This window comes from Lampetra fluviatilis, chromosome 19 (assembly GCF_964198595.1).
Source record: "Lampetra fluviatilis chromosome 19, kcLamFluv1.1, whole genome shotgun sequence".
In the NCBI taxonomy this organism is placed as follows: Eukaryota; Metazoa; Chordata; class Hyperoartia; order Petromyzontiformes; family Petromyzontidae; genus Lampetra; species Lampetra fluviatilis.
In genome coordinates this window covers 3,864,677-3,882,569 of record NC_136293.1, presented here as the reverse complement: position 1 = coordinate 3,882,569, position 17,893 = coordinate 3,864,677, and the positions used below count along the sequence as shown (strand labels likewise).

Sequence of the window (17,893 nt, the reverse complement as noted above, 5' to 3'; positions counted from 1 at the left end):
GTTTCAAGTATTTTTTATAGTTATAATTACTTTTAATATTTTATAATTATAAGATAATTTCAATATAATATTCTGAACATCTGCAGTTTTAGTTAGACGTTGAATATTTCCAAGTTAATTTTATGCTACATTTAAGCTTTCCAACGCCTTTTTAATACGTGTTTTATCCTACAACATCAGAGTGCAGCGCCACATTAAATACGCACTACAATGGCAATAGTTTAAAGCGATTTGAAGCATGTTTTATTTTCAAAATGGAAATATGGTTTTGGGGGGAGGCAGAGCTTTGTGACGTCATATTTGAGGAGGGGTCTGACTTTTTGTGATGCCGTGTGACGAGGGGGGGGGGTCAAAAATGGTCCAAAATCGCGTGACGTCATTTATGGACGGCCCTAAAGCAGCAGGGAGTGAGGCAAAGGAATTAGAATCTCAGAGAGGGCAGCGAGCCAAGCAGATCAACGTTTGGTTGCCAATTATTATAAAGCCTCGTCTCCCAACGGAATCTCAACTCACAGCATACAAAGCCAAAACCGGTATTATTATATCCCTGGCTCAAAGCAAAGAAGGAGACATGCAACTTTCTGAAACTTACCATTAATACTGTAAACAAAGAAAATGTATGTTTAAAAAAACATGATATATTCTACTGTACAGTATTAAAATAAAAAAATTACGTAAATAAAATAAACAGTGTACTGTAAAATATATTCACGCTCACCAGTGTGGTATTTGGTGCAGTCACAAGGTTACATTTCCCATCAGACACCACTTCTCCATAACATAGTACTTTGCTGCACTCTGATTGGTCGAGACGAATGTAAACCAACATTTTATGACCTATCACCATGTGCAACGCTCAATAAACGTATCTGATTATAATTTGATTCTTATTTATATCTTGCTATTGATGTATACCTGCATTAGTTATTAATTTCAGCGCATTTATTTGTTATTTTACGTTATTTATTATTCCATTAACATAATGGTAATATCGAGGCATTACTGTAATGCACGTGGCCCATGTTAGTAATTGCTATCTGAACACTCTTTATATGAATAGCTGGCATGCTGCATAAAAACCAGGTCAAATGTGGCTAAGTGTGGTGCTGGAAATAGCCTAATTCACCATCCAATGACACATTAATAGGAGTTCCTATAAACCTCAATATGAACCGCTAACCATTAAAAATTGTTGGCACATGTATGCATGTGCACATATACATGCAAGCGTGCACACACAGAAGCATGTGCATATGTTGTGATAGGTACATTCACGACGATATATTCACACGAACACACGGCTAACCAGTGCCTTCAACTACCCTTCGCGGAGAGTAAACCAAACTGTCTTTTCCGTAATGGGCCCATTAGTCAACGTTACCTGCGTTTGCACTTCATGCACAACAAGAATCTTGTTATCCAAAAGCTACGATGCACTGGACCGTAAACCTGACAAGCTACATCACAGGATCTAAATCTTCATTGAAGAGCTGGCTTTGACCAAACCCATTACGGTACTGATGCCAACTTTCAACAAATAATGCATTTTGATTGATTCAGCATCCAGGTGGAGAGAAGTGAAGGAGTGTGCATTATTTTATTTATTTATTAAGCGTAATGGGCACTCACCCTGTATAAATGTAGTCAATAAGGCTAAAATTATGTCTGCCACGACCCTCTGATGTGCAGGAAAGATCTCCTACATAAGTGTACCATTTTAGCTGTGCCACAACGATTATTCAACCAAGCAGTCATTATGCTCTGACAATTCAATGAACCGTCACGATTTGTCCTCACAATTCAATTCAATGATACATTTTTGGCACATTTTTTGTTCCTACTCTCTGCTTTTTGAAATGTTGTAAAAACAACCACAGACTTTGCATGAATCGTAAATATTAATTCCTCAAATGCGCAATTCAGTTTGATAGGTAATGTCTCAAGTGTAAGAATCGGTTGAGTAAGAATCAGTTCTGTGCATAACGTGCACGCATAATGTACGTTGACTACCACATAAATAACCCAGCAGCCTGATGAGGCTGGTTGTAATTACCGGCGAAACGTCGTACTCCAAATGTAAATGTTGTGGATTTGCTCTCCAACACAATGGTGTGCTGCACTAGTGTAGTGAAATAAATTGGTCACTACGTGGCATAGCGCTGGCTGCTGGCAGGGTAGGGGATCTGCAGAGTGAAGCAGCCCTGACAGCAGGCCACGTGATAGACTCGAGAGGCATCTAGGGGAAAGGTTACAAAGGGGACGCGTCGAGAGCCCCGCTCGCAAGTTCCAGAAGGCGGGCGGAGTGGGGGCGGAGCGAGGCCACGCTAACAGGATAAAAGGGGACCCCGAACGGGGGATCGGGGCCTTCGTTGGAGTGGGATCCCCTCGTCGTCGTTGTCGTCGCTGTCGCCTTTGCCGCTGTCATCGTCCACTGGATAATTGCGCTGCTAGCAGTAGTTGGCTGTCTTAGCTCAGTGCCGTCAGTGTCAGACGGCTAGCGTTTTGTTGTAGGCTAGCAACCAGTAGAGAGTTGTGTTTGAGCGAGAGAAACAGAGCGTTGTGTAAGAGCAGAGAGTGTGTAACAGTGTGCTCGGTGTTAAATCAAAGAATTGCCTCAAAGATTTACGTGTCCAAGACGGTCACTACACTGGTAACGAATTGAAATGTTCTGCTTACGTGACAAACCTTACTAATTGGCTGTGCCAGGTGGTGGCGGGTTTACCAACACATTTATATTCCCACGATCTAACCCAAAAAACCTGTATTATGGATATTGGTCGCAAAAGCCTGCTATGTGTTAAACTGATAATCAGTTCTAATTGATAAATCGACGCATTGTCACCCTCCTAATAGCAACGAGAAAACTTGCAATATAGCATGTGGAAAGGATTGCTTTTTATAGGTATTTAATTCCACAGATGTTCATTGTGCAGTGGAACATTGTCTCCAGCTGGGTCACGTGGTGTGCATCAATTGTTTCAGAGCCCTTGGCTTCACCCCCTCCCCCCTTTTCGAGCCACCCAACCATGGTTGGCTGCTGGCCCACACAACCTTCTAAGACCATCTTGACTACACTGAGCTGCGAGCCGTGACCTGCCACTCAAACCTCACGATACACCTGGAACGCAATTCATGGAGAATTATACCAACGACCACACGCACGTGGGACGTAAACCAATCAAGTCCATTGTACGTACAGGCCTCGTGGAAGAGGCTTCTTTAAACGCAACTTCCCAACAACTTGAGCAGACTTTATCCTCTCTTGCTCGTCAAACATTGCTTGCCCGATCGGATGGCTTTCACGCGAGGCGACACACGGGCGTGGTGTGAAAAACCGTAGCCGCGGTGTCCTATTGTTAAATGTAACAGCCCAGCTGCAATGACCTGCGGCGTCCTGCATCGGGGGTAAGTGATTTACGGTAGCCGCGGGCGATTAGCCGTGCGGTGAACTTTTCACTTCGCGCAACGCGCCTGGGAATTTACTGCGTGGCCCGAATCGCCGCGCACGTTCAGAGGCCTGCAAAACCGACGAACCGTGAGCCACCATCAGAGCCACGCCGATTGGAGACGCAAACTTGATTTACATTACGGCGAACGCAGGGTCAAAGTAATCAATAGGCCGCATGGCACTGCTGGCAAGAGCACCCGACTCACAACAACAACCGCCATTCGCCACTAAGTGGTGGTGACGTCACCGTGACGCTTACGCCAGGCCATGTGCACCTTGAGGCCACGTGAAGTGTCGAACGCCCGCTGGCAGGACTCACAATCACAAGGCTACAGAAGTCCTTATCCTGGACGGACGTCAAGCCAGCCAATCCTCCGTAGTTCACGAGTAACTCACTCCCTTGAGAGAAATCAACAGTACTCATCATTTAAAAACTAATCTAGATAGAGAACTAATTTATTTAGAACTGGTTTCTGTGTTTAGTTTGTTGTCTTTCCCCCACACCTATGATTAGCATGGTTGGCTACATACGGTGTGAAAGGAGTGAATAGCTTCCACTATGGAGAAATGGAATTTACACCACTGGCCCAGAGCTGTCAATGCAGATTCGCGATACACAATACTGGTTTGATCGAGGAGACGTTTTGACCTTTTATATTTTACTCAGAAGAGCCTTGTGGTTCTTGTCGGGGTTGTTTGGCCAATTTATTTTCGAGTATGTTGTGTGTGTGTGTGCAGGGTGAGATAAGAGTACCTGGAGAAAATCCGCACAGAAAAAGAAAAGTAAACTACAACTGTGAAAGTAGGTCAGCGCCAAAATTGCTACGAGGCCTCCTACAGGCGTCTCGTCAATACCCGTTTCAGATAAGCGTCTCAAGCGCATGATCTCAGTGCGAGTCGCACTGAGCCCTGAGTCATGGATTACAGATGTGCACCCCCCCCCCACCCCCCCAAAGAGCGTGGCCAAACAAAAGCTTGTACGCCGCGTGTTAAAGAGGTTCATACTCTCTATCCTCCCGAGCTGCCCTGGTTAATACTGTGAGTTTATTCGCCAAAAAATATACACCGTCTGCTTCACAGTAGACGTTCAAGATCCCATGATGTTTTTGCAAAAATAGTAGCCCACGTGTGCTTGCATTATGGTACAAATTTTCTAAATTTGAAAAATAACTCAGGAGTTTGAGGAAAATCACAATGCAATAGCGGCCGCTACTGGCATGCGATACCCATTGGCAGGCCACGGTGCTGCATACACCTTGTGCCTTATAATAACAGTTGCCACTGAAGGGCCCCAGGCTAGCCTGCCATTTAGCAACGGAAAAGTTGAGATGCGATGGAAGGTTATTTTGGATGCGGAGACATTGCAGCACCCTATAAATGCAAAGCATTACACAAATTGTCTTTGTACTCATATGAGTTTGGTTTCATGCTCAATTTTCATGAGCCAGTCGAAGACATTCCACATTTCTATGACGGGATCAGTCTCTAAAAGTGTTGACTGCCCACAGATTTCAAGTCATAAACCTCAGATGCGTGGTTACATAATCAATCCATAACCAGGATTTTAACGTGGAACCTTGTGACTGTGAGCCGAGTTCCCTGCCACAGACACCAGCCAGATGATTACAGGGATCTGTTACGCAACGTATCTGGCATGTGTTCCGATTTCCTGCTGCTCTATTCGAGAAACAAGAAAGCAGAATGCCAACAGCACGACCATATATGCAGGCCACACAGTTCGAGTAAGTAACAATTAGCAACATTGCAACACTCAACATAATGAGAATAAGGCATGCACTGACAAAAAAAACACCACCGAGAAAATAAGCATCCTATTATCAGCCAAATGGCACTGGTTTTTTTTCTTTAACATTAAAGGAAATCTAATTGAGGCTCAGTGGATTAACTATTTTTTCATGCATTTCTAACGTTTCAGTGGCAATCGCAGGCAGCCTTTTCTCCGCAGTAAATAATTGGGCAATGGCTGTTACATTGCGCAGCCGTAATTGAGGCAGCACTATAATTTCAGATCAATTTATTAAGAATATACTTTACCCCTATAAATAGTTCGTGAGCGAGCAAAAGCCAGTCCAATAAGGGAGCCTCCACTTGATATTGAGGGACTCGACTGCGCACGAAACAATGTGATCGCAGTATTAGGCAAATGGATGTGCAAACGGCCGCACACATTGGAGGTTCAAGATTCACACCACATTCTATTATATACTGTAGGCTCACCGTGTTGGCGTGCAGCATCATTTCCTTGACGTTTGTTAAAAGTATTTCATTGCCCAAACATGATACCCATCTTAGCAATTGGCAGCTGTGCGGTAGGTGTCATTGCGATTGACTCAGGTGTTGTTGTTTTCTTGAAAAGTAAACTGTTTTACGATGGACAGAGGCATTTCCTTGGGACATTATGAGGTGCATTATTGACCTGAAAATGTATGATCCTATAAACTGCCTAATGTTCACTGTAATATACAATGAACATTAGGCATTGCCCATTCCTGTCTGTGGCCTTTCGCCAATGATGGGTATCCCAAACTATTGTGGCAAGTGCCAGCCTCGCCACACAGTGCACGAGTCTAGCGGTGGCCAACTGGCGTCTTCTGAGCTCTGTGCGGCTCTTTAATCCTCCACACGCGAATAATGAATGTATCCCGTGCTGTCAATATATACACACACACATATATATACTTGGCTCTTTGCAGAACTCATGGGGTACCTTTTGACTCTTGGTTTGTTACAGGTGTTTGCCACCCCTGCACTAGTCCATGCTCAAACAAGCGTGCGGGATGGTTGGTGCTTTTCTCTCTCTCTTGGTGGGCTTGAGCCAACGGTGGAAATTATACATTCCTATGGCAAGGGTAAAGCGTGGGTAACTCCCACCTCTTCCAAGGCATCTGACCAGTGTGAAGAAGTCAACGAAATACCATGGAGCGTGTTTCTAGAACACCCTCTAGCATAGGCCCTTCTGCCAGCATTTCGCAAGAGCACGATGCTATGGAACTGCAGCTCTTCCCTTACATTTTTTTTGACAAAACAGCCAATGTTGCTTTTCCACAATGTGGACAGATAATCCTTGATTAGGATTTTAAATCACTACCTTCCCATGTTAACCACACGCATCTCTTTAACGGACAACTTAGGAGGATTGGGCGAGTATGTTAGCCACACGTCTAAAACTAGATAACTTAACAATATAATTGGTATTGGCCAAACATTACAAAGCAGAACCTTCCTGAAAGAGAGTCTTCAATCTCCAAGTAACTTTTCGTTATTATTATTCAGAACCTCTCATAGACAACTTTCTGGCAGTATAAATTAAAAACGGAGGCAATGACAACTCGGATAACACGGCTGGGCATTGCTTGCTAATCTGTTTTATTTACATGGTTATGCTTAAACTATTTGTTTAACTATTTATATTTTACCAGGTAAAGCCTACTTCAGCTATTAGCTCTTTTTCAGAAGCGACCTTGCCACAAATGGTAGCTCAACAAAACGGCTTATCACGTTGAAATGTATCGCAGTCAAATAACCTAAGCGCATGTTTATAAATGTATACAGTATTGTTTTCCTGTTGTATGTATGTTTAACTTCTTTCGCACCTGTACATAGCCAACCGTGCTAATCGGAGGTCCCTGTTGTAGAGCCGGGGGCATCCCAACAAGCTGCTTAATATTCCACTTTGCTGAGCACAATGCATTAGAGCCAGATTTTGCAGAACTCTCAGGGTGCCCATGGATTTTATGTGAAAATGAACCTTGGTTTTATAGAAAAGCATCAGCCACGACCGACGTGAGATGCCCGGCTTTGCTAATCAAAGAGTGGGTTTAATAGTGTGCTTCAGCAGATAAGCCTCCAACCATTTTTATTCATTCGTTGCATTAGCACATTGATCTTGTGGGGGTTTTAATGCATCGGCTGGCAGTGTATTCCATAACCTCGAGTAATTAAGCAACCTCTAAATATGGAACCAAATATAAATTGTCCCACGGCAGGCTTTCTTGTTGGCAGATGCCCCCTATGTAATTGATCAGCTCCGGGAAGCGTGCGCTCTTTCTGCCTTTATTGTCAATGGCAGCAGTTGCAGCACTAGAGAGCGCTATGGCATCTCACACGATTCTCACTTGATTGTTCCATTACATCTTTTTCGAAACACAACCTAACAACATCAAATAGCGCTAACTGCCGAACCGCCTCGTTTTCACCATGGCCTGCAAATATTGATCACGTCCGCTAAAGTACGATAATCATTACATTTACATCGATATTAATTCATACGGTTTGTATTAATAATAGCCAGCCCAATAGGACTGCGGAGGAGTGATAAACTATCCGAAGGTTGCGAGTCCCATGTGGGGCACGACTCAACTGATCATCCCTCTTTATATAATTTCATTTTAAGGTCACAATGTTCGTGATATACGTGTTGAGTTTTTGCTATTTGTGCTTTGTGCACCACTGCCAAAGCGGTATCACAAAATAGTTTATCTTCGCTTCGGCTTTGATGAAATCACCACCAGTTCTGTAGGACATCAAGAGTCGTTTTACATTGCGGAAACTGTGTTCCTGCCATTAGATTGTGACAATTCTACCATTGGCTCAGAGCCAGAAATAGAGAAGACAAATTAAGCAACGTTCATTTGGTTTTAGAAACACTTATGACTATTTCTTACATCAGATTAATTATTGTAATGATGAGCAATGGGACTGCACACAGCACTTAGCTACAAGAAAAATACTCAAGAAGACAAAACTAATTGAAGGAACTGTGACCAATGGGATGACAAACGACAAGATTGAGAGATTAAGTGAGGACCCATATAACAGTAAGATACCACAAGCAATAGCCATTAGAAGGGAAGGAGGCCTTCATTCAGCAGAGAACCACGGGAGGCAATGACAACTCAAATCCAATGGCTGAGTATTGCTTGTTATTCTTTTTTATTTTCCAAGAATACTCCACGTAGTTATGCTAAAACTATTCATTTAACAATTTTTTTTATTTTACCAGGTAAAGCCCACTGAGTTATTCGCTCTTTTTCAGAAGCGACCCTGCCACAAATCATAGCTCAACGAAGCAGCTTATTCTGTGGAATTTCAGAGCAGCCAAATAATCTAAACACGTTCAAAATTTTGGAGGCAAAAACCGGAGAACCCCGAGAGAAATCCACACGACCACGGGGAGTACACGCAAACTCCAAATATATAGGCGTCAGGGTTGGGATCGAACCCACGTCCTCCTGCATACCAAGCGAGGGAGAAAACATCTCACCACTGCAGCCACTGGAGTGCACCCACACGACCACAACTGTACAAGATGCAAAATAGGTTCCAGGTGTCACAACTGCTCTGTGAGGCTTGGAAGGTGGTGGAGGATGCTTTACAGGAGCACAAGACGTTCGTGGAGCATGGTGTCCATCGTAACGAGTGCATGTGTTCGACAGCAGTCAGCAACTTGCAGGAACATCCGTTTTTGTTGCCCGAGCCAGAGAAACAACATACAATTATACCTATGCCAATATGGTTGCTGAAAGTGTTGTTAAATGATAGAGACCATGAGCGCTCAGACAGCTACAGGCTTAGTGCGGCCTGGAAGCGTATTATTAAATAAGATGCATTACAATTCCTTATAAGGGAAACAAGCACTAACTGATTATTAATGTAGCATAATCACAATAGAACACATTCCAAATGATTACTAATCTACAACTCGCATCGTAACAATAGCCTTATTACTAATCAAGTATATAATTACAATAACCCCACCCTCAAATCTTTGCACCTGATGAGTTAATGATGACGTCACCATGCTGCTGCTCTATATAAGAACGGGAGACACAGCAGAGCCTCACCATTCTGGCGAATTGCCCGATGATGCTGGATGCAATTACCAGCGAAACGTCGTACTCAAATTGTAAATGTTGTGGTTTCACGCTTCAACACACCGGTGGGCTAAAGCAGTGAACTATTTGTCTTTTGTCAACGTGACACTTTTTTACTGATTGGCCGTGTCGGGTGGTGGAGGGTTACGACACATTTATAAATAACGCGATCTAAACCCAAAAATCGTTGATTATGAACAATATTGGTCGCGAAAGTCTACGTGTTAAACTGATATTTTATTTTCTTACCTATAAAAGGCATTTTTTGTCTGTCTGTGTGTGTGCGCACGCTTGCGAGGCATTTGGCTCTCAAATGGTGCAATTTACGTGAAAAAAAAATTGCCAGGTACCACGCTGTAAGCCCCGTGGTGATCAAGCGCTATTCCGTTTTCCCATCCGTCAACTTTTGAGTACTTTATTTAGCGATTGTGTGTGATATTTATTTATTTATTACGCGACTCGGGGAAACGGGGGTTGCCCCTAGCAACGCACACGCGTCATCGGTGGAGGGGGGGGGATTTCTCTTTCACCTTCAAATAAAATACAAGCAATGCTGAGGTAAATTCTTCAAAGTTTCATGCCCCCCCCACCCCAATGTGTGCACTTACTACTATAGGCTCGCTAGATACTAATATTATAGCGCTTACATAGCATTATTGTAGCGCGGGCGGGGGGATGGTGGGGGGGCGGGAGTAGCAGCCCAGCCCCCAGCCTGCCAAGGTGCCACCTCGGCCGGCTGGGCATTCTAGGCGAGACCGGGGGCTCTGCACGGGACTAGGCCTCACCACGGCAATGTTAAGTACAATTTTCTTGCTTCTTTCGCTAAACTCACGTTGATAGAAACCAATTATTTAAATAATCACCTTGCAAATATTACATTAATAGTGTTTGTGTGCAGACAACTAATATTTCTATTCCTTGCTTCTTTTGCTAAACTCATGTACATAGAAACCTATTATTTTAATAATCACCTTGGAAATATAAAAATATTTTAGTTTGTGTGCTGACAACTAATATTTCTAAATTTACTTGGTCAATATATTATTGTTTCTATGTCCTTGTGTGCATGTGAGTCCATGTGCGTGTCTGCCACCATGTGTGTCTATATCCGTGTGTGTGTGTATCAGTCGGTGTGTGCGAGTCGATGTGTGTGTGTGTGAGAGGCAAAAACAACCCCCTACCTCCTCGTGGTGCCGGACGGGCAACGTTGTCATGGACAGTGCCATGGGGGGAGGGCCAATTCCGATTGGCCTTTCCCCTCAGGGCGTTTGTAGCCACCACAGCGGCTAAATGGAGGCTCTGGATGGGTGTGAGGGGCTGGTACCCCTCCACCTTCAATAAATTACCACTAAACCACGTCTAAAATATCTAATTAATAAGCTTGTGCCGGAGGCCCCGGGGGGACAGGCGTCTATGTCTCCTGGCCAAACCCCATTTTGAAGAGCCAGGAGAATGACACCAGGACCTACCGTGGAGCTGATCTGCACTCTGACTATCGACTTGTCATCTGTAAGATGCGCCTGCCATTCTCCCACTCCGGTGGTGGGTGTACACCCAGGACCCCATTCCAACCTAAGGTGGCCTGGTCTCAGCTAGCTGATGGAAGTTGCAAGCGAGAATTTCATCATCGCTTGTGGCTGGGGTTGGCATCGTCCCACACTCCTCCAGATGTTGAGGGTAAATGTGCGAGGTTTAGGACTGTGACTCAGGCAGCTGCAATGGCTGCTTTGGGTATGTGGTCCAGACCTCCCCAGAGACCCTGGCTGACAGAGGAGATGTTCAGGCTGGCTGAGAAAAACCGACAGGCCCACTCTCATCGTCTACAGCATACTACATCAGAGAATGAGGAGGCTTACCGCAGCCTTCGCTCGGAGGTTCGGAAAGCCATGAGGCGCTGCAAGGATTGGTGGTGGTAGTGGGTTGCTGAGGAAATGGAGTCGGCCGCGGGTTGCTGAGGAGATGGAGTCTGCCTCAATGGCCCGCGATCACAAATCCCTATTTAACTCCATCAAAAAAGTAACCTGCAGCACCACACCTATTACCATCATTAGGGGAAAGAACGGTGATCCGATCTCCGACCCCCAGGAACAGGTTTGCAGATTTGCTGAGCATTTCTGTGAGGTCCTGGTGGTGGAGAAATCCGTCAGCAAGGAAGACAATATGGGACAAAGTAGGGATGACCCTGCTTAGGCTGCGTTACCTTAAATATTGGAGGAGGAAGTCACCCCCGTGGTAGTGGCTGGCTGACGTGCCATCTGTTGAGGAAGTACTGAAGGCGATCCAGAGTCTGAGACCAGGAAAGGCACCGGGCAGAGATGATCTCCCAAGCTAAATGCTGAGGGAGGGTGGCGTTTGTGCACAGACTGCCCTACATGACATCATAACAACAGTCTGGACCGCTGGACGGGTTCCGCAGGATTGGAAGGATGCCCTTGTGGTCCCCCTCTTTAAGAAGGGAGACCGCACAGACTGTAACAACTACAGGGGCATCTCACTCCTCAGTGTGCCGGGAAAGGTCCTAGCAAGGATTATTCAACATTGCCTTGCTAGGCACGCTGAGGAAAGGCTTGCGGAGCCCCAATGTGGCTTCAGGAAGGGGCGGTCCTGCACAGATGCCATATTTTCTGTCTGTCTCCTACAGCAGAGGTGTAGGGAATTCCAACAAGACCTACATCTCTGCTCTATTGACCTGGTCAAGGCATATGATACCATCAGTATGGGTTGTTCTTCGTGCTTTTGGAGTCCTTGACCCTCTGCTCATGATCATTAAGGACCTTCATGATGGTGAGCGGGCCCGGGTAAATCTATGTGGCTGGGAGCCAGAGCCATTCCCTGTACACCTTGGGGTGCGACAGGGATGTCCTCTGGGTCCCACATTATTTAACCTCTATTTTGACCACGTAGTTCGTGAAGCCTTCAATAGCTGTGCCAGAGGAATTTCCATTTGGTACAGATACAATGGGAGGCTGATCGATGCCCGGTTGCGGTCAAGGGATGGCTCCCTATTGCTTAACTACGTTATGTATGCCAATGATCTGGTAATTGCTGCTCACTCAGAGGAGGAGTTTGAGGTGCTGCTGCTGAACCTGGAGCTTGCCACCAAGAGGTGGGGCCTTACCATCAGCCTCACCAAAACTAAGCACCTGCCTGGGTATTTTGTACCATCAGACACACCACCTTCACAACTCCCAATTGGTGATAGGGCAGTTGTGGAGAGAGTAAGAGTTTCCCATACCTTGGCAGTGTGCTCATGACTGGCTCCGGTTTAACAGCAGAGGTCTCACTCCGAATCAGTCGAGCGGCATTATCTTTTCATCGGTTGTGCAACGCTGTGTGGAAGCTACCTGGTCTATCACTCCGCACGAAGCTTCAGGTCTTCTCGGCCATGGTCATTCGCTCCCTTCTCTACGCTTGCGAAACGTGGACCCCCCTAATGGAACATCTTAGCCGGTTAAAAATATTTCGGCTAGCCTGCCTACGATCAATACTGTTTAACCAGGCTGGATTGTGTGAGGAGCTCACAAATCCTTGAAAGATGTGGACAAAGTCCCATTGGTGAACTCCTCCGGCAGGCAAGGCTGCGCTGGTTGGGTCATATAGCCCGCATGCCCAAACAGCTTTTGTTCGGCCGGATCGAGGGGGCTAAATGGGCACGGCATGGGCTAGAAAAGAGATGGAGTGATGTGGTACAGGAGGACGTGGAGCTGAGTGGACTTGCCAATGACTGGTACCAGCGGTGTCAAGATCGACCTCTGTGGAGGAGGCTCGTTAAGGACACAAATGGGCAGTTGGAGGTAGTCGCCCTCCAACAACAACGGAGGGCGGAGGAGCGATGCTCACAACAATGAGCAGAGCGCCGGGTGGCTAAAGCACAGCAAGTTGGCACAGTAGCGGGCACAGATGGTGCATCAAACAGTCGTCTCAGTCAGTCGAACCGTGGCACCTGGGTCTGCCCCGTGACCTCCTGCCAGCGGGCGTTCGACACTTCACTTGGCCTCAAGGTGCACATAGCCTGGCACAAGCATCGTGGTGACGTCACCGCAACTTAGTGGCGAATGGCGGTTGTTGTTGTTGTGTGTACGTCGATATATGTGTGTAAATCCATTAGTGTGTATCTTAAGTCGATGTCTGTGTGTGAGTCCATATGTGTGTATGTAAGTCGATGTGTTTGTGTGTGTGGGTCAATGTCTGTAAGTGTGTGTAAGTCGATGTGTGTGTGTCTTTTTCGCCGGGGCAACGCCAGGAACATCCCGCTATTGGGCGATATATAATCGCGCCATTAAGTGTTCATGCAGAGTCCTATTCTGAATGTATAAATACTGGAATAATAATTGTCTCCACTTGTTCAATTAAAACAAATACAAATCACAGTTATAATACATTTTTATAATTAACCATTATGACAACTGACATATGATGGAGCACTCGGCTATCATCGCTACGACATGAGGTAGTGAATTTCGCACAGGTTCCATGAATTCCACAGGCTGAATAAGTATACAGCTTTATCGTTGTCAGCGACCACACGTGCTATATTCTACCACTCGTTAGCTTGATTAGAATTCATTGTTAATGTTTACCTGTCTATTTATGTATCTATCTATTTATTTTGTGTAGCTTCGGGAATATATTTGGCTCACTCGTGTATGTCTTATTAAACACGCTTTGCTGTAGACATTATAAACAGTGCACATAACCGATACACAACCCACGCATTTGTTACGTTTAAGGTCACCCCCCCTACCACTGTGTCAGTCAACTGTGGCAGCGAGCTACAGCTTGCTCTGGCACGATGGACTACCCGCCTTGCTTTGTGGGCCCCTCATTTGCAAGCCGGGCTTGCGCGAGCACTGCATTGAAGAGCAGGTGCGCACAGTTTAAAAACACAGGACAAGGCAGTGTGTTTAGTGTGTCGTCCTTCCCCCATTTGTCCGATTAGCACGGTTGGCTACGTATGATGCTAAAGAAGTTCAACACACATATGTACATTATACCATTCAATGTATAATTTGTTCAACATGCATAAATTACGTACATAATGTGTACGTAATGCAGAGTGTAGGAAGTGCCTAGTTTTGTTTCTAGACAGAGGTCACATTGACAACAGGTCGTGCAGTCAAAAGATAAAGAAGCATTCTTTTCCTACAGTTTGCGGTGCACCCAAGCAACTGAGCGAGCGAGTGCACGGCGAGGGGTTCCCCCCCGAGTGCGGTTTGACACGTTGGCAAATGAGGCTTTATCAGAGGTGGTTAACATGGCGTCACTTGTTTTGACGTTAATACAAGTGGATCGGCAATCCGTGCATGGCAAGGGGACGTATACGCGGTCAGAACGCAGCCTTGGTGCAATTGGTTAGAGTTTGCGTGCAGTACGAGCCAATTACGGCCTGGGAGGGATGGAGGGCGGGGGAGCAGAGAAAAGGAGAGTGCTGGGGAGAGAGATTAAAGAGAATTGGACAGGCACCTCAATGAGCAAGTACTGAGCAGATGGAGAGGAGAGGAAATAGGCAAGGATGAAGCACAGCCGAGGAAGACTGCGAGAGGCAGTTTAAGGGAGAGAACAGATGTAATGAGGGAAGGATGGAACAACACAGAAAGGGGAGGGGACAAAGGAGCCAATGAAAGAGACATGGAGGAGACGCACAGCTTGAGCAAGACGGAGACAGTGGGGAGTGATAATGTTGGACATTACAGAATTCTATGTTGGGTCAAGATCAAGAGGTCATGACGACCATCGCTGCGGATGTCACAACACCTCGGCATTAACTTCAGATCTTTGGCTGTTGTGCATTCAACACGCAATCCCCAACGTCTGCGCAATAGAGTTGGCTGTTGGCTTTACCCCGAGTTACTAATATGTGCATGCCCAGTACAATGCCTGCCTCAGTCACCTGCCTTCTTCCACAATGCACGCGTCCCCCCCAGCCACAACCTTCTCTTCCTCATCAAATCTGCAAACTAACTTTAAAGTTGGTCACACTATTAAGCAACTCCGATTAGCAAGGTTGCATATGTACAGTGCGAAAGAAAGTCAACATACATATCTACATACAGTTCTGCCATAAAATCACGAGCATCCTCTGAATTAACCACATTCAAAGGTCAAACATTTATTTTCCATTTGCTTTAAACACAGACGTGCAATATTAAACAATCCAACACCTCCTACTTCACCAGGTATGTTATATTGTTCTTCTGCAACATATTTGTCCATCCTACGTTCTGATTTTAGGGTTCGTATCACGACCGCCATGTGCGGCGTCTGCTGCCGCCTCTTTCTTTCGACGCAGGCTGCGGGCACACATTTGGTATCCGCACCGTTGTTACAGCTCGAGGCTGTCACGAATGCGGTCTGCACCAACTTCACAGGAAAGGCGGCGATGCTGCTCTGCGTTTTCCCAATTTAGTAATTTCCCGGATGTTCCTACGACTCGGCAAACATGTACCCCAATGCCGATACACAACGGCCTTCGCGTTTCGAATAACGCTTATGGTTAATACACCCCCAGTAATGACCAGGGCAGCCTGCCGGATTCGTGCCGCCAATCTCCGCTGGGCCGCGCCACCACCCCAAAGCAATATTCACGAAGGGGTCGCGGACGGACGACACAGCACGTGTTGCACTTAGACCTGGGAAGGGGGAGCTGAACGTTGAAGGAGCGAGGTCTGGGGGAGAAGGAGACAGGGTGAGGAGAAGGGGAGACGCGCGGTTACCTTGTACCCGGGCCCCAGCTGGTGGATGGCGAATATCTGTGCTGGGTTGAGCGCCTCGCTGAACACAAACACAGCGCCCAGCTGCCCGCAGAAGACCCGGTTCGCATCGGCCGTCTCTGATGATCCCAGGAAGCATTTGTCGAAGGTCTAGAAGCAAAGCACACATGGTAGGTACGAGCAGAAACGGAATCTTTATTTGAACTGCAGGAGAAGGAATCCGATGAGCTATGAAGCTCTTTTTACACAGATGTCCAGTAAAGGGCACGAGGTCAGCAAGTTACACCAACAAACAAACGATAGGAGTGTACCTCCTATCCGATTAGCATGGTTGGCTACATATGGTGCGAAAGACGTTCAACCTACATCCAAAATAGAGAAAAGGTAAGCAAGTCATGAATAATAATACAATATTGATCTGCATTTAAGCTTTCAATGTCACGAGTGGCAGAAGTCGCGTCCACAACGCTGATCAATGCTCAATGCGGTGCTAGCAAGGCGTTCGTATCGCCTTGTCTATTTCCGAGTTTTGTCGCGACGATGTACATTGAACTTCTTTTGCACCGTAGGTAGCCAACCGTGCTCAACGTGGCGCTGATGTTCCCCGCGCAAGTTAAAGATTGATCCTGCATGGCATCAATGCCACAACCCGCGACCCCTCTGAGACTGTTTTCGACATTCACCCAAGGGGGGCCGGTACCCCCAAAGGCTGAGAACCGCTGAGTTACAGCGAAGTTAAACTCGAGGGCCGGGGCCACAGGCCAGGTTAAGCTGACGTACAGAAAATATCCACTACGCCTTCAGTCTACAAAGACCCCCCATATAGCCTTAATGGACTGTTGGGGCAAGTGCTGTTAACGAGCACCTATGAAGGCCAGCACAGCACACGAGGTGGTGTGTGGCCGACATCACGTCTGGCCACCTTTATCTCCCTCGTGGCGATGTTGACACATCACACCATGTACTCATTTGAGGCCGAGTCGACCTCGGGGAGGCCCAGGTCCGATTCAGATAATTGTCACTGGTGTTGGCTGTGAGCAGGAATCGAACTCAGGTCACCGGGTTCGTAGCGCAGCGGGTCAACCATTACACTAACGCTCGGCTGCATTCTACAGACACACACACACGCCTGTGTACACTAGGAATGTCACAGGGTCTCATTTTCCCTATACATTCTCTATTCGTGGTAGCTGTCCTGGGAGATCTGTTTATCAGTTGCGTAATAATACGCCACTCGATACAACGCACGTACTCTACATGTATACTTTTCCCCTTTTGCGGTGTCGTGAGATAGTCTTCACCGTGATACAAGCGCAATGTCGAGTATCGGAGGTGGTAACCCTGGTGCACGTGCACACTTACACATGCACAACCACACATAATAAGAGACTTAAAATGATTGGAGCAACAGAAGTGCCCTCCTATTCCTTGTCATGGACTACAAACGTGTACAAATATTCGCCATTGTAACTGTTAAAGTTCTGCATTCGTCTGCGTTAATGCACTCTTGAGCTTAAGCCTTTGACTGGTGGTTAACACTGATGGCTCTACGCCATCAATGGAGATGAGCACCGTCAAATAACGATCATTGGAGCCGGTGGACTCTTTGACCCGTCTTAGAGACTGTGATTCTCAAAAGCGTAAGTTCTAATATAATGGAATATTGATGTTTGGGCCTCAACAATTGTCTCTCGGGGAGCAAAAAGTGCCCCAGATTGTTTTAACAATGAAAAACTTGGCGGAAATATTTAACCACTTATTCCCATGTAGCATAACACGTAGACAATGGTGCACAATAGCGAGAGAGAATAAGAGCACAGAGTTGTTATAGCAAGCAAGTC

General features: G+C 46.1%; 1 protein-coding gene across 1 annotated transcript in view; it reads right to left on the bottom strand.

The window, feature by feature from the left end:
• Window positions 1-17,893, bottom strand: part of LOC144937554 (neurobeachin-like) — a 525,952-nt gene that overhangs the window by 326,786 nt on the left and 181,273 nt on the right. The window contains exon 8 of the mRNA XM_078864832.1: window positions 16,056-16,202. Within this exon, the coding sequence (XP_078720958.1) occupies window positions 16,056-16,202 (147 nt within the window). The remainder of the gene's footprint in view (window positions 1-16,055; window positions 16,203-17,893) is intronic.